The following is a 23641-nucleotide window of genomic DNA, read 5'->3' on the forward strand; positions in this document are numbered from 1 at the left end:
TTGCTATAAATACTAATAGTACATTCGTAAAGGTTCTGGTAAATATAAACTACATTATAATACACGCCGTGCTGTTAAGAAGATGGTCATAGCACAATGACTCAAAAACAACAAAAATCATCTCCTTTTATCAAAGGAATAAAATATATTTTCTGTAAACTGTCAATTTCTAAAGCATAATATATCGTATGAACTATAATATATCATTTGTTATTATAAAATGCTTCATAAACGGATCCGTTTTATTTAAGAGGGTAAAAGCAAGTTTTGCTTTTGTATCCTGCAGCATATGTTGGGGTAAACACATTTACGTGATGCACAAGACTTTCCTCTGAACACAATTACTTGTAACATGCTTTGTGCTATATGGGGATTTGGTGTTAAGGCGTATTGAATAATCACTGCAGAGAAGTGGTATATACTAAAGTGGGTATATACTTACCCTGTTAGACTGGGGTGGGGTTCTTTGTGGTGTCTGAAATTATAACGGGTTTGTATATACAAAGCATCAATGTCAGAGACCCGTTAAGATCCGGGGTAGAATAGGTCTTCAGCAACCCATGCTTGCCGTAAAAGGCGACTATGCTTGTCGTTTGAGGCGACTAACGGGATCGGGTGGTCAGGCTCGCTGACTTGGTTGATGCATGTCATCGTATCCCAATTGCGTGGATCGATGCTCATGATGGGATCACTGGATTGTCTGGTCCAGACTCGATTATTTACAGACCGCCGTCAAATAGCTGGAATAATGCTGAGTGCGGCGTTAAAAAACAAACAAACTAACAAACAAACATCAGCGTCAGAGAATATTTGATTATCTTGCGAAAAAGTTTCCATTGAGTGTTTAAGGCAAAACAGCGTGACAATTAAATGAATGGATCGCCAAATATCAGTGATGACACCAGGTGTTCGCGAAAAGGGTAAGCATGTCTGCTCTACCGGTAGCACCCGCCTTTTAAACAATTTGCAAAGAATGTGAATACAGGATAAAAAACAAACTTTGTTTGTATTATTATGAAAAAAATCTACAATGACTTAAAAAGAATCATGTTGTAATCGACCGAATGAAATTTAAATACAAAAACCAAAAAGTCCTTCGAGCGCCTTTATAGAGACGCTTTTCGGGTAATACTTGCCTTAAAATATCAATAGAGCAATTATAAATACATCATGATGTATGTTTTTTTTAATGTAATGAAGAAAGCATATACTCACTTTGTTGGCTTGTGGGGATTGTCGTTGTGGTGTCTGGAACGAAAACGAAACACATCTCATTGTATACTCGCATTAGTGACTATGTGAGGTAGATTTGACGCCGCGTTTGACAATATTTCAGTTGTAATAGCGTGTCCGAGTATTGGGATCATTCAAAGTGACGTCAACACCAACATAAGTACAAACAAACATCTTAACCGGTGTTCATATGGGATTCGATCTAAAAAAAGATCGGTTCCTGGCACGACCATGATATACAACTATACAACACCATCCGTATCCATGTATGTATTTACGACTTGTATAAGTGTCTATAGCTATAAGTAACCGCCTCCGTGGTCGTGTGGAGAGAGCATCTGCCCGGAGAAAGAAAGGTCGGTGGTTCGATTCCCTGGCCACGTGATTCCAAAAGAGGTTAACAGATGGTACCCTGCTGGCGTTCTGCACTAAGGGGACAAAACAGGGACTTAGTTTTTTGTGGACCGCCTCCGTGGTAGAGCGTCCGCCCGGAGAGCGGAAGGTCCGGGGTTCGATCCCCGGCCGCGTCACGCGCCATTAAAAGATGGTACTTGTTGTTACTCTGTCTGGCGCTCGGCATTAAGTGGCTTAAACAAGGACTGGTCGGCTCGGAGTCAGTATACTGTGTTTGAGTGGGGTATCCATGTTAAACTGCGGCATTGTTTCTCAATGGGCTAGCACTATAAAACCGGCATCCGTCCGGACTAGTATAAGCGTCGCTATATAAGTGAAATATTTTTTAATGCGATGTTAAAGTCTGTTAAATGATATCTAGTTTTAGTTCAGTTGACTAAAATATACTTTTATAAATAAACTTTTGTGATATAACTAATAACAACCAATGAATGTGAGAAGAATAAAATAAACATCCGTTTAAACTTACACTGTTGGAATTGCTCGGCCTCCTGGAATTCGATGGCTGTAAATCAGAATATATGTGATGTAAAAATGACGTCTATCAGTTAGTAACAACATATATTTACAGTGTCACTAGCTACCTCGGTGTTGCTAGAGCAACTGTAATGAAATATATATGTGTAGATATTAATTTACTTTGTGAAAGTGATAAGCATATTATCATGCACCACAGGCACTCTTGTATCCATGGCAATGTATCAACGGACAAAAATAAATTCAAGACAGTTATATAAGTCAAATACTATGAGGTGAGATGAGGTGAAATGGGACGTTTTAAGTCGCGTCCAAGATTATTGCACTTAAGTAGTGTGTGTGTGTGTGTGTGTGTGTGTGTGTGTGTGTGTGTTCTTGTACTAGCCCGGACTGATACCGATTTATAGTGCTAGCCGTCTGCGATACCATGCCGCAGTTTAACATGAATACCCCACTTAGACACCGACTCCGACCTGTCCGTGTTTTAGCTCAATAATGCCGAGCGCCAGGCAGGGTAACAACAAGTACAACGTCTTTTGGTATGACGCGGCCGGGGATCGAACCCGGACGTTCCGCTCTACGGGTGGAAGCTCTGCCAGGAGACCACGGAGGCGGTCTTCAAGTGGGTGGATACCACTTTGACCACATGTACACATGTATGGGCTATAGTGTTGCAACCACATTGGGGTCGTCAAAAACATAAGGATCAGTCCTTGTGTTATCCCTTAATACCCATCGCCAGTCAGGGTAACAACAAGTACCATCTTTTAACGTCTTTTTGTACCACCTGGCACATGCTGTATCCAGTCGACCGCGGAGCCAAATACCCCGAGGTATCAACATGCACACTATCCTAACAAGATTATCCCAGGAACGGGTCTTTCTTTTATCAATGTGTGTTTTGCTATTTTAACTGATATTTCGTACATGTGTCTTTGAGTGTCCTAATCTAAATACAAGGGGAGTCATATCTCTTTCTATAATCTGACAAATCCGGAGCGCCGTCGGTCCTCATTAAGTTCAACTGCATATACCAAATGTTCTCTTCATGTGGACTTGGACCTTAACTGCTATGGCTCGTGTATTAGTAAGTGAGTGTGTAAATTTGATTTGACGACAACATTTCAGTTATATCGCGGCGTGTTATACAAAACCCAAGTGATGAATATCTTAGGCTTTCATCACTTTGGTGAAACGAACGAGCATGGGTATGGGGCTGACAAAACCAGAAACATAATCGGGATGAACCGGTATTCGAACCATCAATCATAGGTTTCTGGCGTGCCAAAGGGACGCAACTCTGCAAGGGAATTGCGGCACCTTAGACGACTGGGCCACCCGTGACCTCCAAGATAGTCGAAATACATACCCTGTTTGACTGCTGTGACCTGGGTGGTGTCTGCAATAAAACAAACAAAATGACGTTGAAATGACCATGTTTTTTTCAATAATCGTCAATCCACTAAGTTTAGTGATTCAGGAAGGTTCAACGCCACTTTGAACATTATTTCAGTTTTATCACTGCGTGTCAGCTTGATCATTGATGAATACTCAAAGTGATATTCATCACTTTGGTTAAACATTCGAGAACAGGTATGATTCTGACGTCGAAACTTGGTTTAAACCTTGGATCATAGGTTTCTTGAACACATCTGTGTACCTCGGAATCGTAGAATGGACTGCTTTTAGCAGATTTCTTTTTAATGAATATGGAAATCTCTTTGTCGCTTTTGTTTAGACGACTGGGCCACCCGTGCCGCTCCGAACAATGTTTGATAGAGTCTACTACTCACTCTGAAGACTCTCTTGTTCTCATTAAAGGCTTGGTGTAAACACTCGATTTATAAATATTTGTATTACCAGTGTTGTTACTATCGTGAGTTTCCTGAGTGAACAAATAATAAATATCCATTTGTAATACTACTTTCAAAGCAATCTGATATTGATAATAAGTCTATCCTGAGAGATGTGTATTTTTATCTTATCCAACTGGGGACACAGATATGCTGACGGAAACATGGCTGTCACCTGCCATAGGAAAGCTGAAATACGTGACCTCCTTATAATAATATTCTTACTGCAATAACTCATGCATTTCTTGTTATTCATAGTGAATAGTTTTATTTAAAACATGGGAATACTCTCTCATCAAGTATTTATATTCCCTTTTGAAATCAAAACTTTGGCCTACCTTGTTAAGCTTCTATTGACTATTGGACGGCCATGGTTTACGTTGCGGTCTGTCAAGCACATGCTCACATAAGTAATTTGAACACTCAGTTGATCATATCGATTCTTTTGGGATATAAATGAACAATAATTGTATATCATGGGGCCCACTTGTCTAAGACGCCGCAATTCCCTATGCACAGATGCGTCCCTTGGGCACGCCAGAAACCTATGATCGTGGGTTCGAATTCCGGATTGTGTTTCTAAGTTTTTCAGCACCCTACAAGTTGCTTGTGGGTTTCACCAAAATTATAAACGCCTTCCGGCCATAAAATATCAAGAATACTGTTAAACATGGCGTTAAACCCAACTCACTCACTTACTCACTCTCTCAGATACTCAAATGGTTGTTAAACAAAAATAACATCAGATTTAATTCATTTTCAGAAATCCAGTAATATGTGCTCTGAGAAAATGTTTTTATGTTCATGTTTCATGTTTTTCTTGCCTTTTCAGTTGCCCACCCTTGCTGATCCTTGCGAACACCTGGTGTCATCACTGCTTTTCTGTGCTCCATTCATTTAACTTTCACCTATATTTTGCCTTGTACGTCATATTGAATCTGTTTTGTTTTCTGTTTTATTCATTTTTACGATTAACTTTTTGATGTGATCCATTCGATTTCACTATTTCACAATGATCAACCAATGTAATTAATCAAAGTATGTTCGAAGATAATTCTATTTGTGCATATAATAAAGATCTGTGCCACACCTGCGAAAATTGGGTTTACGCCTAACCCACAAATGATTTTCTTGTTATATGTTCATTATGTGAAGAGTGAGTGAGTGAGCGACATCATGGCGGGGTCACAGAAAGCGGCTTCAGTAATTGAGCTCAAGTGGGGAATTGAACACGACCCTTCGTTTTGACGGGCGAACGGCTAATTTGTTCATCGCTTGCCTCTCAAAACTACTTACAATTTATCAATAGAGTAATAGTTAGCGTTATCTCAAGATCAAACGCATCAAAGTGTATGTATCAGGAGTAGAATTTCCGATTTTTTTAAAACAAATACAACCGTAACACTGAGAAAGAACAACTTCATTGGGATCACAGCAGTTCTCATAACTAATAATAAAACGGTAAAATGTATCGAGATCAATATTTCTGATGGTTGCCCTACATACACGGGGACCTCATAGCGGGAATGTAGAGTCAAATACATTACCGCGTCTCCAGAAGGCTGTGGAGATGTCCCAGGCGACTGAAATAGAAAATAAACAAAATAAAACATTTAGGTATAACACAGCTGTTTTATGTCATGCAAGTGGGCTAGAAATGGTCCTTAGCAACATTTTATGTATGAGATGACATACGACTTTGTTTATCATTGCATTCCCTCTGCATGGATATCAGATATCACGATATCAGTCACTGGTTTGCCTGGTCCAGTCTCGATTATGTACATGCCATCGACATTTAGCTGGAATATTGTTTAGTGCGTCGATGAACAACTAACAAAGATACTAGAACATAACCTGTCTGCATTGGAATGTGGAACTAATGTTCATCACTCTGAAATGAAAAACTAATAGACACGTTTCTTGAGTCAAAGATCGCCTGTAACGAGTTTGTTTTATTTCTTAAAATATGAGAACCTGTCTTCCGTGAATTGCTTTATTTCTTCCAAAAATAAATATTTACGGCTATCCATTCTGAAGAAACAAATTAGTAGCTATTAAAAGAAGAAAGCGGAATATTGGGTAATATATTCAGCTCTGTCTGAAAGGGGCCCTGGTGTATCAGAATTCATTCACCGGAATGGAATCTGTTGTCAAATGATAGACGCATCCCTAACGCAGAAGTATTGATGAGAACATGTTCTTAGGGTTTAAGAGTAGATGAAGAGAATCACACACGTAGTTATGATGAAAAAAATATGTCAACCTGCAAAATATGTTTAAATGTTACTGTCATATTTATATCATACATTATAGTGTACTGCAATGCATATACCAAATATACACATATAGTTACGATCCCTCATCTGCACACGATACTGCCTCCGTGGTCTATTAATAGCGCGTCCGCCCGGAGAGCGGAAGGGACGGGGTTCGATCCCAAAAGACGTCAAAAGAGGGTACTTGTTGTTACCCTGTCTGGCGCTCGGCAGTAAGGGGCTTAAGCAATGACAGGTCGGTTCGGAGTCGATATACTGTGTCTGAGTGGGGTATTCATGTTAAACTGCGACATGGTATCTCAGTGGGCTAGCACTATAAATCGGCATCAGTCCGGACTAGTACAAGCAGCCACAGACAAACACGTGCATGCACGTCGCTATATAAGCGCAATAATCTTGGACGCGCCGTTAAACCCCATCTCAACTGCACACGGTATACACAACGGATATACTTCAGAAAATACGTTATGTCCCTATTAAAAGAACGATTTCACGTCAGGGCATGTCCAAATTGTCATGAAATTGTTTGTTATATTATTCATGAATCCAATTTTCCAGACATTGTGGAGAAAAAACATCTGGGAGAAAAAACAAACAAGAGGAGCAAAGTTGCAAAGCTCTTCAGCATTGGAACCATCTGAATAAGCCTATTTTTTCTGAACATGAAAAGCTTAATGGTTTTGGACTTTTGTCTACCATGCATCTTGTATTTACGTCCTAACAGTGCAAGATAGAAACATATCGACAGATTCCGGCAGCTCGATGGAAACCTGGGATGCTGCAGACAGGACTCAGTCGATAGTTGGATAAAAGGCCTTGTGGGCTTGTCGATATTGCCATAGTTATTGGAAAATATTTTGATATTGTAAATTTGGGATGAAACGATCATCTTATTGACGCGTTACTTGAGTGGAATAAGTGCGAAGAACACCACGTAGATCCTAAGACAACTTTATCTGCATTTGTGTTTGATCAGTTAAAGATTAACAGCAGCATACGAAGAAAAATGCGTAAGTGATTTTCGTCTCGGGTGATCCGTCTGAAAGTAATGATTAACAGCTCATGCTGTTGTCATGTCAAACGTGGCATTATGCATCATTGTGTCAGTTGTGCCGCCGTAAAGGAACTCAATCAATACCATCGTGCATAGAGATTGCAACACGGATATGTCCGTTAAAGGGTTAATCACGATTCCCAAGAGCAATGCATTTGAGCCGACCAAATCCATTCTTTCACCATGGTTTTATTTTTGTAACCAGATCTTAATTGGCTGTTTTCATACATTAACATCAGAACTGTTTAATTATCGGATACTATTACAGCATTTATCTAACTCAACGTTTGATAGTGAAAATTCTATTAGCCCCATCGTACACCTGAAATGTTTTTAAGTCTTAAACAACAAACAAACAAACTTCTGTTAGACCATGTTACAAACCGATTGTTTACAACGTGTAAATTTGTATGAATAGTAACAATAGAAAAATCAGCATCTCCATCAAAACACTAAAGAAACATATAATCCCACGTTGTGTTGTATTTAAACTGCTGCCATGGAATGCATTAACCAGTTTTACCGAAATTAGTACGTAAGTATCAAGGCTGACATTGTATGGTTGAGTGGTTAAACATGCATGTACTCATTAACCTGGGACTAATAATATGGCCACAAGCAAGAATTATCAACGCATCTCCTAGACGCATCTATAACATGGACAGAATCTAAAACAAACTCACTTTACAACCTTTCCTGCAAACACAGAGGTATCTGTAAGACAGGATATGTACCAACGACCTTTTGTACGAATGTGAGTTGGCATGTTGTAGATGACTGTACAAATGTAAGCCAAATTCAGTATTGATATCTACATAGTACACCACTGTACACAAAGAGCGTTCATTCAATAGCTCTTGACTAGGTGTATATGACAATCTTTGATCGCTGATGTATCGATATACAAAGGTATTGTACAAAAGTGTAGTCTGTTGTATACGTTATGAAGTAAAACACAGATACCTGTTAGTCATAGTAATCCATAGTGCATGGTGTTCCAGCGTAACATACCAATCGCCCCCAGCAAAACGTGTATGGACAAAGTAGCCATATCAATAGAGTTTTCAATCATTGTTTGCATTCTCGGTTTCAACAACTAATAACACGCCCCATCGAGGCTCAGTGGTTTATTGTTGAAAGTTACAAAGCAGTGTTCGCTGAACATAAAGGCGGTTATTTGTAAAGGTATTTTATAACGCAGGTTTCTGTATAGAGGAGCCGTAAAGGCTATTTGGCTACGGTCCTCAAGGCTAAATAGAAATATGATTTCATTATTCGCAGGACATTGCTTTCTAGATCCAGCATACAGTAGATTGCACCATAACATTAAACCGACTCTTAATACAATTATATGAAAAATGACAGGACATATTACAGTACGTTTTTCGGCATGCATAACACAAATCATAGCAGGTGACATTGCTGCATACATGATGTTGTGTTCATAGAATACCCATTGTCGATGCTAATATTGTTAAAACGACATCTAGGTGACTTGCACTTACTTTTTTATGTACATTGTGCGAGTGGCGGGTGCTACCGGTAGAGCAGGGCGTGCTTCCCGTTTTTGAGACCACCTGGTATTATCCCTGATTTTCAGTGATCATTTTATACAAATTTCCCAACTATTTTGCCTTTTACGCCCTATTCTCTGGCGTTAACGTTATATATATATTTGATATGCTTAGTTATATATTTGTGTATGAAGCTACCCTTGGGTTAATGTTTCACAGAACGTAATATCATCCATATGTAGGGGTGCTGGGGTAGCCTAGTGGCTAAAGCGTTTGCCCGTTACGCTGAAGACCCGGGTTCGATTCCCGACATGGGTACAATGTGTGAAGCCCATTTCTGGTGTCCCCCGCCGTGATGTTGCTTGAATATTGCTAAAAAAAAGGCGTAAAATCCAACTCACTCACTCACTCATCCACATGTATATGCAATACTAAAGGAGTTTGGTCCTATTTGGTTGGCAGTCCCAACACGTTTTATATAAGTCGTTCACAAACACTATTAGCACAAATGTTATGTAGTGTATTAATCTTGTGGTTAATGATTACACTCAATATTCAATGTTCACATTTGGCACTTCGTGTAACAAGCAGATCTATATCGGAACAGGTAACAGTGTAGCGTCAGTTGTGTACAGTTTGGTATGTTTAAAATCGTTGTTGCATTGTTGTCAGTTACAGAGACACAGTGAACGTAGAGATAAACCCTCAATAAGTGTCCCGTCAATCAAGAATCTACAGAAGCCTTGGTCAACGTTTCATAAATCGATCTTGGTCTCATTTGACAATTAGAGTGAGTGAATTGGGTTTAACGCCGCTTTTAACATTATTCCAGTTATATCACGGTATGTCAGCTTAATGTGGGCCCGAAGTGATGAAGGTCCCAGACGTTTACCACTTCGGTGAAACCCACGAGCACGGGTATGGTGCTGACAAACCTAAAAACATAATCGGGGTGAACCGGAATTCAAACCCACAATCATAGGTTTAAGGTGTGCCCAAGGGAAGCAATTCTGCGGCGCCTTAGACGACTGGGCCACCCGTGCCCCCTTTGACAATTAGATGTAACTTAATACGTATAGTAATTTTAAGTTATAAGGTTTACACAGATGTAGAATTATGGTCGTGCTAGTGGAACTTCCAAATAACTATATACATATGAATTACTCAAGGAAAGCATTATAAAGTAAGTCCTTGAATTCAGTAGCAGTGAAAGTATCGAAGATCCGCGTGGTCGCTCAGTGCAAGGTTTCAACATCAACGTATGTTCTACATATATTTGTTCTTCATTGACAAACATAGTAACTGTTTCTAGATATACCTACTGCTGACAACGTTTCTTAATACGACATACATGTATTATTGTTTAATTCATTGACAAATCACGTGACAGTGCCACACGGATAACCCACGGCATCAATAAAACAAACAAACGAAGTTTTCTATTAACATTTCAATTTAACTGATCCCAATAGTGTCAAACTATTACAAATACAAACTGTACATTTCTTATTTTCTACCCTTTAAAGTAATATATTTTAACCTTATTTATAAAGTATCCTTACTTCTCTTTGTTTTCTTATTCTACGAGAGTGTTTCCACCCGAGCTGCAATATATCATATTCACCCAGCCATCAAACCATTAAGGCGGATATATCGTCATGTGGCCGAACTCCCACATATTGTCTCCTCAAACACAATACACAAAAACAAACTGACATACACAACAACCTTTACTTACTTCTTTATGTCTAAACGCCATGATTCGTAGATAGAGGCTGTTGTCTCGTTGTGCAGGGGGCTTCTTCCCTGGCGAACCCATATCCTTTTGGCGCAGTCGCTTGTGGATGAGACGTCTGGCAGCTCGATACTCCGAGCCGTAGATTCTGTCGAACACCACGGACAGGCGGTCGATAGCGTTCTGCTGACTGCTGTCACCGCCGCTGCTTTCTATTGGAGAAAAGAGAGAGATGCTGGTATTGTTCTTTGAGAAACGGTATGTTTGCAGTTCGCAAATCTAGGAGGATTATATCCATATCGCCTTTGGGACAGATCACTCGCGCATAAAAGACGTTTCCTACGTCTGCATAAAAAGAAACGTCTCTCCGGCACATTTATCTCAAACGTTAGGCGGGAGGGAGTGCTTTTTTAATATATATATTTTTTAAACAAAGGTGATTAAGCTGGAACCTTCTTTTCCCAAAAGAATACCGAGAAAACACAAATGGACACACGGCGAACTTGGCATTTAATACAATATCAGTTGACTGCAAAGTTTGCTTCATCTGAGGCGGGGAATTTGAAAGGTAGTTTTATTAAGAATTAAAATGACGCCCAGGATTTAAAGTGAAGCGCAGATGCCCGATAAACATTTTGAGTGATTATCATAAACATGTAAAACATAAATATTAACTTTTCCTACTTCAATGCATTTCAGTGAGTACAAAGTATGACAAAATAAATTTGTCTTTAGGTTGTCTGATATAAGAAACACGATCCACGATAAATCGATATGATCAATGGCTATAGAGGAAGGAATGAATTATGGATTTGCTCCACACATGTACGTATTATATTCATTACTAATAATGCCATACATTGGCTCTGTTCTAGGTTGGAATTCATTAAATGTACACGTAGTGTTATCTAGTATACGAATCATGATCAATCACGAAGTCAAATGTGATTGTTCATACTTGACAACGTAGATAATTATGTATTCTACACTGTTTCACCTGCAATTACCTCAACAATGACATCCTGTTTAAGTGGTAATTTAACCTAGTGTGAACATCTGGCATTGTTATCGTGAGTGATAAATGGGGATTGCCTGAACAATTAACATACCGTGGACCCCTTGGGATTTAGGTAGAATATGTCCGATGTACCTATATGTATGTTTGTGGGGACCAAACACAAGTATTCGGTGGTTACAAGGTGAAATAAGCGACTATGCTTGTCGTTGGTTGGTTGGTTGGTTGGTTTGTGTTTAACGCCGCACTCAGCAATATTCCAGCTATATGACGGCGGTCTGTAAATAATCGAGTCTAGCCCAGACAATCCAGTGGTTGATATCATGAGCATCGATCCACGCAATTGGGATCGATGACATGCATCAACCAAGTCAGCGAGCCTGACCACCCGATCCCGTTAGTCGCCTCTTACGACAAGCATAGTCACCTTTTACGGCAAGCATGGGTTGCTGGAGACCTATTCTAACCCGGAATCTTCACGGGTTGTCGTAAGAGGCGACTAACGGGATCGGGTGGTCAGGCTCGCTGACTTGGTTGATGCGTGCCATCGTATCCCGATTGCTTGGATCGATGCTCATGATGTCAATCACTGGATTGTCTGGTCCAGACTCGATTATTTACAGACCGCCGTCATATAGCTGGAATATTGCTGAGCGCAGCGTTAAACAACAAACAAACAAACAAACAAACAAAAAAGGTGAAATATTGGCTGGCTTTGTGTCATGCCCAAGGGATATGGGTCGTTGATTTTTCTCTTCATCATTTCATCCTGGTCGGTCTGATATAGCTTGTTTTGTTTGCTTGTTGCTAAACACCGCACTCAGATCAAATAATCGAATCTGGACAAGACAAACTCACTCACTGCTTTTTCCAGATGGTTTACAAAGACGAAACGTTCTCATTGTCTTCCCAAGCAGGGTGTGGTAGGGGAGAGTTCTCTCGTCACCCCGAAACCTCGGGCTCGATTTCCCGAATGGGTACAGTGAGCGATGCCAAAGTCTACATGTTCCCCGCCGTGATATCGAATGGATTATTGTTAAAAGTGGTTCAAAACCAAACCCACACACTCCACCCAGTATCGTGATGTATGTTCACGAGGTACATCTTACAAACTTGTAGAACCAATAGAGTACAAGGTGCAAGCGCTAAAGAATACTTTGGATCTTAGTGATTCACGCCATATGAACGCCATACAGGAAATTTCTGGTGTATATTTGCATCAGTTTTTCTGCAAATTCGAAATGTCACCGCCAGAGACTAATCATTCGTGAATATCTGCCTAAACAGATTCCATAGGGCGTAAAAGAAAAAAAAAGTTATGAAAATTATCTCAAAGGATCTCTGAAATCAGTGAGGGCGCCAAGTGTTCGCGAAAACGGTAAGCATGTCCTTCTCTAGGAGAAACACCCCCACCAACATAAATTTCATTGAAAGAGAGGGTGCATGTGAGTCAGAGGTGTGACACCTCATCACAAAGGTCATGACATGGATAGCAACATTCTTCTTGTGGACACGCGACTTGTCCTATTCTGTAAATTTTACCATACAATTTCTTGAAATACTTAACCAGGCCGTTGATGGCTGAACCTTGATTGGAAAGCTTAGTTGTACGAACATTGTATCTTTCCGTGGAACATAACAAACATGTACATGCTCTAAAGTACCCAGAAACTATGCAATTGAGAAATGTGGACGCCATAAACTGGAGTTGATGGTATTGCTCAACAAGACGTTGAAATTCAAGAGTGGGAAAACAAAGTCTTCTCTCTTTGTATGCTTGGTATATGCATACACTCTCAAGGAATGTCGTGCTGTCAGTTTCATGGGGATTATCAAACCTACACGATGGGCTATATAAAGTTACGGATCTGAAGCTCATTCATTATTTAAAAAAACAACAACGTCATGTGATATAAGCGTAGGAGCTGCCAGACATTTCTAAAATCGATATTCGAGTGCTTGGTCGATATGTTAATGAGACAAGATTTGTTTACACGTTGTCATGCAGCTCCGGTATATGCATTGTCCACTCAACATCGTGTAATGTAAGGAGATGACTTTCGATCGTTAGGGCTTTTGTCTTCTGGTGATAACAGAAACAGATGTATCTATACCCCTTGTGTCCAATTGTGGCTTTAGGATAGTGACAATAGGCTAGGCTCTTTTATTTACACTTAGAAGCGTTCGATGCAGGAACCTGTTATTGATTAGAATGCTTGTACATGAAATTACATCGCAACTTTTAAACAACAGTGTCATTCACTTAAAGACGCTCTCAGCAATACCACTTTGTGTAATAACCAATCAACTTCTGGAATACCAGCCAAGTTGTAACATATTTTTAAACAAAATATATTACCAGTTGTGATTTAATTCTACACTCTTGGTAGGGTATGAATTCACCATCTAGTCACTCAAACTTGATAACACTAACACCTTGGCTTTATTCACCATCTAGTCACTCAAACTTGATAACACTAACACCTTGGCTTTATTCACCATCTAGTTACTCAAACTTGATAACACTAACACCTTGGCTTTATTCACCATCTAGTCACTCAAACTTGATAACACTAACACCTTGGCTTTATTCACCATCTAGTTGCTCAAACTTGATAACACTAACACCTTGGCTTTATTCGCCATCTAGTAACTCAAACTTGATAACACTAACACCTTGGCTTTATTCATTATCTAGTCACTCAAACTTGATAACACTAACACCTTGGCTTTATTCACCATCTAGTCACTCAAACTTGATAACACTAACACCTTGGCTTTATTCACCATCTAGTTACTCAAACTTGATAACACTAACACCTTGGCTTTATTCACCATCTAGTTACTCAAACTTGATAACACTAACACCTTGGCTTTATTCACCATCTAGTCACTCAAACTTGATAACACTAACACCTTGGCTTTATTCACCATCTAGTTACTCAAACTTGATAACACTAACACCTTGGCTTTATTCACCATCTAGTTACTCAAACTTGATAACACTAACACCTTGGCTTTATTCACCATCTAGTCACTCAAACTTGATAACACTTACACCTTGGCTTTATTCACCATCTAGTTACTCAAACTTGATAACACTAACACCTTGGCTTTATTCACCATCTAGTTGCTCAAACTTGATAACACTAACACCTTGGCTTTATTCACCATCTAGTTACTCAAACTTGATAACACTAACGATACATTGGCTCTGTTCACCATCTAATCAGTCAAACATGATGACACTAACAATATCTTGGCTTCATTCACCATCTACTCGGTCAAACATGATGACACTAAGGATATATTTACCGAAACTAATCATAACTACAAGCAGCAAGGCAACCTTGTTTTAATTTAAACATTTTGTCCCATGAAAGGAGTTGGGCACAAAAAATAAATGTATGTATGTATATTGCTTTCAGATTTTTATAATGTAATGAAATATCAACAAGAAAACAAATTAAAAAGGATAGTTATATGATAAGTGCCTTCATTTACATGATAATCGCGTTCAAAATTATTGCACTTATATAGTGACGTGCATACACGTGTGTGTGGACTAGGCTGCTTGTACTAGTCCGGACTTTTAGCATGAATACCCCACTCAGACACAGAATACCTGTCTCCTAGCCGACGAGTACCAAGTACCATTATTTGCGTCTTTTGCCAGGGAATAGAAACACCGACTTTACGCTCTCCGGACAGACTCTATCCACTACACCACGGAGGCGGTCGCGTCAAGCACGAATCTACATAAACAACATAGTGCTTCTTCCTGTATCGACGTATTGACGTTCAACCCCAGTGCCATGACACGGTATTGTATTTACAAGTCTGTTCTTTGTGAACTGTTGAAAATGGACGCAGTGCTGATAAATCTGAGTTGATGGCCTACTCGTTCAGGTGGTGTTATCGTAAATTCCCAGTAACAGGAGCCTGATGAATAAACTCCACGCGATTGGAATACAATCTTTGAATGGGAGAGGCGCCCGGACTGCAGCACCTGGGAGTTGCACGTCCACGTCGGTGTTTACTGCATTGTAAAACGAATGTGTATGTGTTGCAATCTGATTGGTTGAACGTGAGGTTGGATTCTGCGCATAAATAACTTAAAGCATTTTGATATTTAACCTTGACTAACATCTAGTCTCTGAAATAAACATGGCTAAAAACAGTTGTTAAATTATAGTTATAAAATATGATCAAAAGGAGCCAAGAGACTTAATTTTCAGATTTTTTAATACTGCTGTTATCTAGACTTGCCAAATATTATAGACTTACATGGACTTTATTGTATATATGTGTCTGTATGACAGATTATATCTAATCCAGCTTTGGCAAAAAACGTGTCATTTGGCTTCGTGGAATTGATATCCCATTAATTAAGTATTAAGTTTGATCATTATGTATCAGAACAACCACTGATTAATGTTTGTTCCACATTGTCAGGTGTGTTCAGTTATCACGGAAGCATATGACGACATCCATTGTATGATGACGTCAAATCATTCCCCCCACCCCCACCCCCACCCCCACCCCCGACAAGCATGGGTTGCTGAAGATCAATTCTAATACGGATCCTCACGGGAGTATTTATACTTAATAATATAATAATAAATATGTAAGATTATCAAGAAGACGGTCTGTACAGATTGTCATAGTCATTTTTTAAAATAATTTCTGATCACGTTCATAAATACATTGAGTCTACCTACACTCAGATTAAAATAATTTATTAACGCATTCCTTAAACACCGAAAATACATGATGACAAGTTTGATACATAATTCTTAAGTATAACCACGGTCTACAGATTTACGCGACCTATGCTTATGCGATATGACATAATTTCGTGGGACGCTCACAGGGCAAAATCGATTATTGGTAAATATTTATGCCGATATTCTTATTGATGTGTGTACACAATATTAACAGGACGTCGTTGCGTTTTGCTCAGTTAGGAATAATTGATTATCATTTCCATTACGTCATAAAAGATATTACCAAGACAGAAACGAAACCCCGGAAATTAACACAGTCTGCTTATCTCATAAAGATTGTGGGTAATTTACCGTGTGTTATTGGACTGGGTGCGTTCACAGGCCCGGGGTAGGGTGACCGTGAACAAGCGGTGTACGTGTTTGTGTTAGTTTTAATGCGTCGGTACCAGGGTCAATGTAAGTGGTCGTCTTGGAGCTAGTGTTAGTGTCAGTACACACGCTAATGTCAGGGTTGGCGCAAGTGAGCGTGAGTGTGAGTATAAACGTGAGTGTGAGTGTGAGTGTGAGTATAAACGTGAGTGTGAGTGCGAGTGTAAATAAATACGACAAAATCATTTCTGTAATTTACGAAATCGGTCGCTAAAAGCCGAGACCAATGTAAAATATATATATCTATATCATAAGCACGTCTCCATGAATCACTATCAAATAGTGATGATACCAGTTGTTCGCGAAAATTTGAGCGTATCCTGCCCACCCGATGACACTTGTCATAAACACATGAAAAGGCAAGTCAATTGTTCACCCGAACAAACATGGGAACATATGGTACAAGAATAGGAAATTAGAATCAAGAATAGGGAAATCATTTTTGTCACAGATACGTCAAATTTGGAAATGACCTTCGCTACAGGTTTTGAAAGCTTTGCTGGGGCATTGAATATGATCACTCTTAAATCGAACATCTTTTGAGCAAGAGTCGTGCATGCTCGATTGTATATCAAAATTCGCGAAATGTAGACATCAAAGACTGGAGTTTCTGGAATATCGCCAAAATAAGAATTAGTATAAGTGTCTGTGTCAGTTTTTGGCGTCCTTTCGCCATGGTTAATATAAGTATCTGTCAGTTCAGAACCTCAACAACAACTCGACCATCTTTGCAATTGGCCTATGTATATTGCCAATGAGCTGAATTTGGCTGCATCCCCCGTCCCACAAACACACACCACCCCCTTCTCTCTGTCTCTCAGTCTCGTTGCCAACAGATATTTTCCAAATCTTTTCATGTTTTGAATCAAGGTGCTCACGTGATTTGATGCATTTCGCGATGTAAGACCCGTTTTATCACAATATAGGTCTTGATTATAGATCAGATCGTCCTGACTGGTCACCGCCATTTTGTTTGAAGCAAATGTGATACGAGATTTGGAATCTGATTGGTCCATAGGAGAGGCTTAGACGGGACATAACTCGTAATAGCCACTGGTGGCGCTGCGATCGAGCCCATGCATTCCAGCCTAGTTCGGCAAGGGTGGAAACTGGATTTTCAAAGTCCGTTAACTCCCTTGCCTCGGGAAGATGCGTTAAACCCAACTTACTCACTGTTTCTTTCTATCTATCTCTCTCGCTCTATCTATCTGTCTCTCCCCTCTCCCTCTGCTTGTGTGTCTCTGTCTATGTCTCACAGTCTCCAAAGCTGTGTCTATGTGTCTCTGTCTGTCTCTCTCCCCTCTCCTCTGTCTGTGTGTGTACTCTCTCTCTCTCTCTCTCTCTCTCTCTCTCTCTCTCTCCTCATCATCCGTTTCTCTGCCCTATTTTCTGATTTCATGACATATCTTTTAAATAAGTTAAAATTATTAATGTTAATAACATCGACAATATATACAACGTGGTTGTCCCATAATAATGCGGTACAAGCTTCACCATGAACCCAAAGCAAGAACTTACAGCAAAATACACCTTTAAAGCTGATGAATGAGATGTCATCCCCGTCAGCCAATCAATAAGCTTCAATGACATAAGTGACCAATCAATAGGTTGCCTGCGAGAGCGGGTCGGTCAACAACATAGCTTCCGAATCCATACACAACCATCAAGTCAGCCTTGCCATCGATTTATCCAGCCCTTTCACAAATTAGAAAATACAGTCGAGTGGATAAATTCTATATCAAACAAGGCCCTCTCTTCTGAAACAAGTTCTGTTGAGTTCACCCAATATAGGCGGCACGTGTTGTTATTTTAACAGTTCAAAGACCGACACAGTTAGGTGATTGTTGACACAATGACACAAAACACTCAAGTGTGTTGGCAACGCTGTTTGGCGATTGTCAGTGGAAATGGGAATACAATGGTCTCAACACGATAACACCGCAAACAATGTCTAGGACGTGCACACGCTAGTGGGGTGAAATATCCAATTGATAAAGTCTAAATAATTACTAATATGAATAACTTGTATAACTAAACATTTACAGGATTACTTCCCTTAGCACGCTTTTGTGACGGGTGCCACGGAGGACAGGATACGTTCACCTTTTCGAGATTACCTGTATCAATGTTATTTGATACTGATTCATAAACAACGCATGGTTATGTAATTGTCGGAATTGTACAGTGAACTCTGACAGTGTTCTTTGCAGAGATATGATTACGGAAAGCTGTTTTCCCTTTAATTTGATACCATAAGAATAGATAAGTGGGGTCATAGTGTGTATCTCAGTCTTAGTCTGACTGTCAAGAAGGCGACTAAATGCTATCAGACAGTCACATATGCTTCTCATGGATGGGTTGGAACATCGTTTAAACTTACGTTGAGCTGGTTGTGTAAGGTTACGTTCGCTATTGGCCATTGGTTGTGGTAGCTATATGTTATACACTGCTGAAAGTGTCTTCAATCTATGTCAACCCACTCCCTGTGACTTCATACTTCCCCAGTCTGTGATTTCGGTGTGCGCAGGTGGCCCAGTCGTAAGAGGCACCGGTATTTGCTTTACATAGGCGTATCAGAATACGACGAGCTGAGTTTTTACAGCCGGGTTCTTATTATTTTAATTTTGTCAGCACCTACGATCTGCACCACGTTAAGCTGTTAAAAAAGTCGTTAAAACACTTATTCACTCTCCCTTATACTGATGGGCAAAGGAAAGTATACAGAGTTTGCATTTTATGTAATTGAAAATTGAAAGAACAGTCTGATATTGTCTATTTAAGCATCTCTCATTCCTGCAACAATTTGTAAAGTAATCTGAGGCTTGGCAAGTTTGTGTAAAACATATTGATTCAATGAACACTGGGGTAAGAAAAGAATTTGCAACCACATGACCCCGATCACGTTGCAAATGAAAATTTGTGCCGAAAAGAAAAGCAAATTTATAGCTAAGAGTGAGTGAGTGTAGTTTTACGCCGCTTTTAGCAATATTCCAGCAATATCACGGCTGGGTACACCAGAAATAGGCTTCACACATTGTTCCCATGTCGGGAATCGAACCAGGGAACGCTTTAACCACTAGGCTACCCGACCGCCGCTCAAAGATAAGATGTCTCAGCAGTTGTGTTTTATACGATTTTTTAAAATAAATTTTAAACGTTTTATTCAAATTATATTCTAAAATATAAAACCATGTAGAAGTTTTCCTTGAGTCCTTGAGTTCTGACTTAGATTCAGTTCAGTTATTTTTTTAATATAATGGCGCAACTTAAAAATCAAACATACGATAAAATCAGAGCTATGATTTCTTTTGTCCCTCATACCTGTGTCCTAGTTAGTTTTCATTCACGTTGATCTGACATGATCTGATCCAACAGAAAGAGGCACTTACTTGAAATTGACTCATTCACTATCTATATTATTTAGCCTGGACCTCCAGACGCGGACGTTGTCCCCAATCCCCACCGCCGCTATTATCTCCCGTTGCCCCGCAGACACAAGTCACACAGGTGAATTAATGAAATTATCGACAAATCCCCAGTGCGTTATACAAATTATTTCCCTTTGCATATGAGATGGGAAGTGGATGTTAGGTGGGATGATTAAACGATGATTTATTGGAAATTATAGTCGGCTGTTTGAGAGATGCCGCCACGACCGGGGCCATTGTGGGAAGCTTCAGATGACACTAAAGAGCTGGGGGTCAACAGGGTCAATGGCAAGGTCACGTACTGTAAATATCGGCGAACCAAAATCTTTGAAGTTAATACCTTTGCTTAAACTTTGAACTAGCATTACTGACTCAATTTCCTTACTGGTGGATTATGGGAATACCTCATGCACAGTTGAAGTGATTGAGTGAGTGAGGATGGTTTTACGCCGTTGTTAGCAATATTCCAGCAATATCACGAAGGGGGACACCAGAAATGAGCTTCAAACATTGTACCCATGTCGGGAATCGAACCCGGGTCTTCGGCGTGACGAGCAAACGCTTTAACCACTCGGCTACCCGACCTCCACCAGTTTAAGTGAGTTTTGATAGTGTGGTGGCTTCACAATTCAGCTAGTTGTAAAAGAAATATGAATCGAATCCAAAAACACGAAACGATATGTCTAAAAGACTATTCATTGTGACTTTATATCATCCCACTTACACGCCGCCTCTGCGATTTAGTGGTTGAACGTCCGACCGGAGAGTGGAAGGTCCGTGGTTCGATCCCCGACCGCGTCATACCAAAAGACGTTATAAGCGCAATACTCTTGGAGGCGACGTTAAACCCCATTTGACCTCATCTAACCTCACACACTGTTAATGTGGGGACGTAAGTACGAATGATATACCCCTGGAGATTTATGTTATAACTACGTCCGCGTTTTGATTTATTTTCTTGCTTCCCATCACAAAATGGGTAAAATGTGCGCACACCATTTCTGCTATTCCCGCTGTGATATGGCTGGAATATTGTTGTAAGCAGCGTAAAATCCAACTCACTCACACATTCAAAGAGTGATCACAAAATACACCACTTAGAAAAATAAGTGAAATGAAACATTCAACGGATTACAATAAGAACAGTAACTTGACTTTAAACATTATTTTCCTAATAAAGTTCAGTTTTAAAATGTCTCAGTCCCTTTCAGTTGTCGGCTCATAATATGACTAACATGTTTACTGAACAGTAGAAGGGTGTTCAAAACCGTAGTGATGGTTAACTTAATGCACACCTAAAAACCGAATATAGATATGAAGGCAAAGAGTAAATGAGTTTGGATTACCGCTGCTATGAACAGTATTTCAGTTATATCGCGGTGTGTCAGGTGAATATGAGGGAAAAAACCTCCCCACCCTCCATCCCCACAAATGAAATAAAAAATGAAATAAAATAAAAAAAATATTATTTTTTTAAATAAAATAAAATAAAATAAAATAAAATAAAATAAAATAAAATAAAATAAAATAAAATAAAATAAAATACCCAGGGCCGTCCGGACTAACGAGGTCCTTCTGTACACATCAATGTAACTGACTAGTGATATGGGGGTAATTTTCGATAGGGGGAATTCGGTTGTTTCGGAGTTTCGAGTTTTGCCACTCTTATTATGGGCGATATTTGATTGACTTTTCAGAAACAAAATGAATAATTATGTTTAATGCGAAATGACAATGCCTTTATAAAAGTGCGGAAACGCAACGTATGATATAGTTTTTATGAAACTTAAAGTTAGTAAAGTACACATTCTGGTACATTTTTAAGTGGAGTCCGATCGCGTATTCGAACCCACACTCTCAGAGTGAGGCACCCAATCCCGGTTGTGGGTTCGAATCCCGGATGGGATTCCACCCCCAAAAGTACTGGAATTTGTTCTTAACTTAGAAAGTGTAACCCCAACTTCAACGTATGTTACTTTTAGTATAATTAATTTTACATAAATAGTCATGCTGAGAATGTAGCTCCAGTATCAATCATCAACGTTGCATCTTTCCTTTTCAACAAGCAGGTGCTGGCATGAGGTTCGAAAATGCAGTAGCTGTATTGCCAAAGGAAATGGTATAAATTCCAAAAAGTTCTTCAATTTTAATTCAGATTTCATTGCAGAGTAGGTTGAGCCTTTACTTGAATTTGAAACTAAGGTTGTTAGTTACAACACGGCAGACAGTTTTATCGAATCGTTTGCCAATATTTCAAAGCTTTCAAAGTGTAAAAATCTAAATTTACAGCTTCCACAATGGACCCTCACGTCTCGTCCTTTAAACAAGTCGATAATATCAAGGCCATACCTATACATATGGTCGGTATAACAAAAGAGAACATGATTATGTTATGTCACATCGGCTCTGTGATGTTTACAGTCTCCTATCAAGTTCTGTCGGAAGTAATGGCAAATGATAATTATTAGTCTGATATGAAAGACAACCCTGTGTTGCTACATGTTATTGCCGCTAGACAAACAGTCTTCGATGATAGACATCCCACTTCAAACTCTCGGGTATCAACAGGACTCACCGTTATTGATATCATTCTCGAATAATTGTGTTTGCCTCAGGCTTCAGAGGAAGAACATGATGCACACGTGTGCTGGGTTTCCCACACATAACTTATCCTTATCAAATTGAATTACACGCTTATAGAAGTGTGTTCAGACATTAGATAGAAATTATCAAGATAAAAACATGCAAAATATCCTTTGGTATTATTAGGATAAGTACCATAGAGAGTGTTGGCTTTAAGAGGGTGATCATGCTTCTTGTCAAGAAAACCTGAATCAAGGTCTTAAAAGGAACCTAGAATTCTAGTATTTAGTGACCATAATATTATCTTCCCTTACCTGTTATAAGAATATTTTCATTGTCTGTGACCACTCTGTTTAATTGCCGAAATATGTCAGTGTATCTTTGGATATGTTTATTAGAATTTAAGATCAACATGCGAATGTATAAAAACTCCTTGTAACTTACCTCCGGCCATTGGACTACGAGAAGATTTGCTTTCGGACGGTGTAAGTTTCGGCTCCGTTGCTATCCTACAGCATTAAGTCTGTCACATCATGGCTCGCAATCCGCCTCTCTGAAAAACACAAATATCTTGCACTGGAAGAAGCTGTACAGTTCCACCAAACAAAGCATTAGCCTATGGCCGCTCGATCGGGGTGGCCTTTTGAAACGAAGCCGCAATAACCCTGGATATTTACTATCACGGATAGGTCGAGCTGTACATTGGACAGCCCTGACAGTGATACCTGTGAAGATTCTTAAAGGATCTGACAACAAGGAGGCCGTAGGGTATTAGTTCACGCCGAGTAAATCGGATGAGGAATGTCGATTTAAGATAGATGACCTGGAAAGATGGATACAAACAACGAAATATTCACAGGATTATTATGATTCCGTAGAATTATATGAAATATCTCGAAA

At 39.5% G+C, this 23641-nt stretch overlaps 1 protein-coding gene across 5 annotated transcripts in view; it reads right to left on the reverse strand.

Moving 5' to 3' along the window:
* LOC124135943 (sporozoite surface protein 2-like) overlaps positions 1–23641 on the reverse strand; it is a 34807-nt gene that overhangs the window by 8442 nt on the left and 2724 nt on the right. For 3 of the 5 annotated variants that reach the window (XM_046501648.2, XM_046501653.2, XM_046501650.2), the window contains exons 2-8: positions 23186–23294; positions 10563–10771; positions 5525–5560; positions 3494–3523; positions 2117–2152; positions 1216–1248; positions 443–475 (exon numbers count right to left, since the gene is read on the reverse strand). In XM_046501648.2, the coding sequence (XP_046357604.2) occupies positions 443–475; positions 1216–1248; positions 2117–2152; positions 3494–3523; positions 5525–5560; positions 10563–10771; positions 23186–23195 (387 nt within the window). In that variant the 5' untranslated portion in view covers positions 23196–23294. The remainder of the gene's footprint in view (positions 1–442; positions 476–1215; positions 1249–2116; positions 2153–3493; positions 3524–5524; positions 5561–10562; positions 10772–23185; positions 23295–23641) is intronic. The other 2 variants (XM_046501649.2, XM_046501652.2) reach the window with 1 other exon arrangement.

This window comes from Haliotis rufescens, unplaced genomic scaffold (genome assembly GCF_023055435.1).
Source record: "Haliotis rufescens isolate VD_foot unplaced genomic scaffold, xgHalRufe1.0.p SCAF_4, whole genome shotgun sequence".
NCBI classification, from domain to species: domain Eukaryota; kingdom Metazoa; phylum Mollusca; class Gastropoda; order Lepetellida; family Haliotidae; genus Haliotis; species Haliotis rufescens.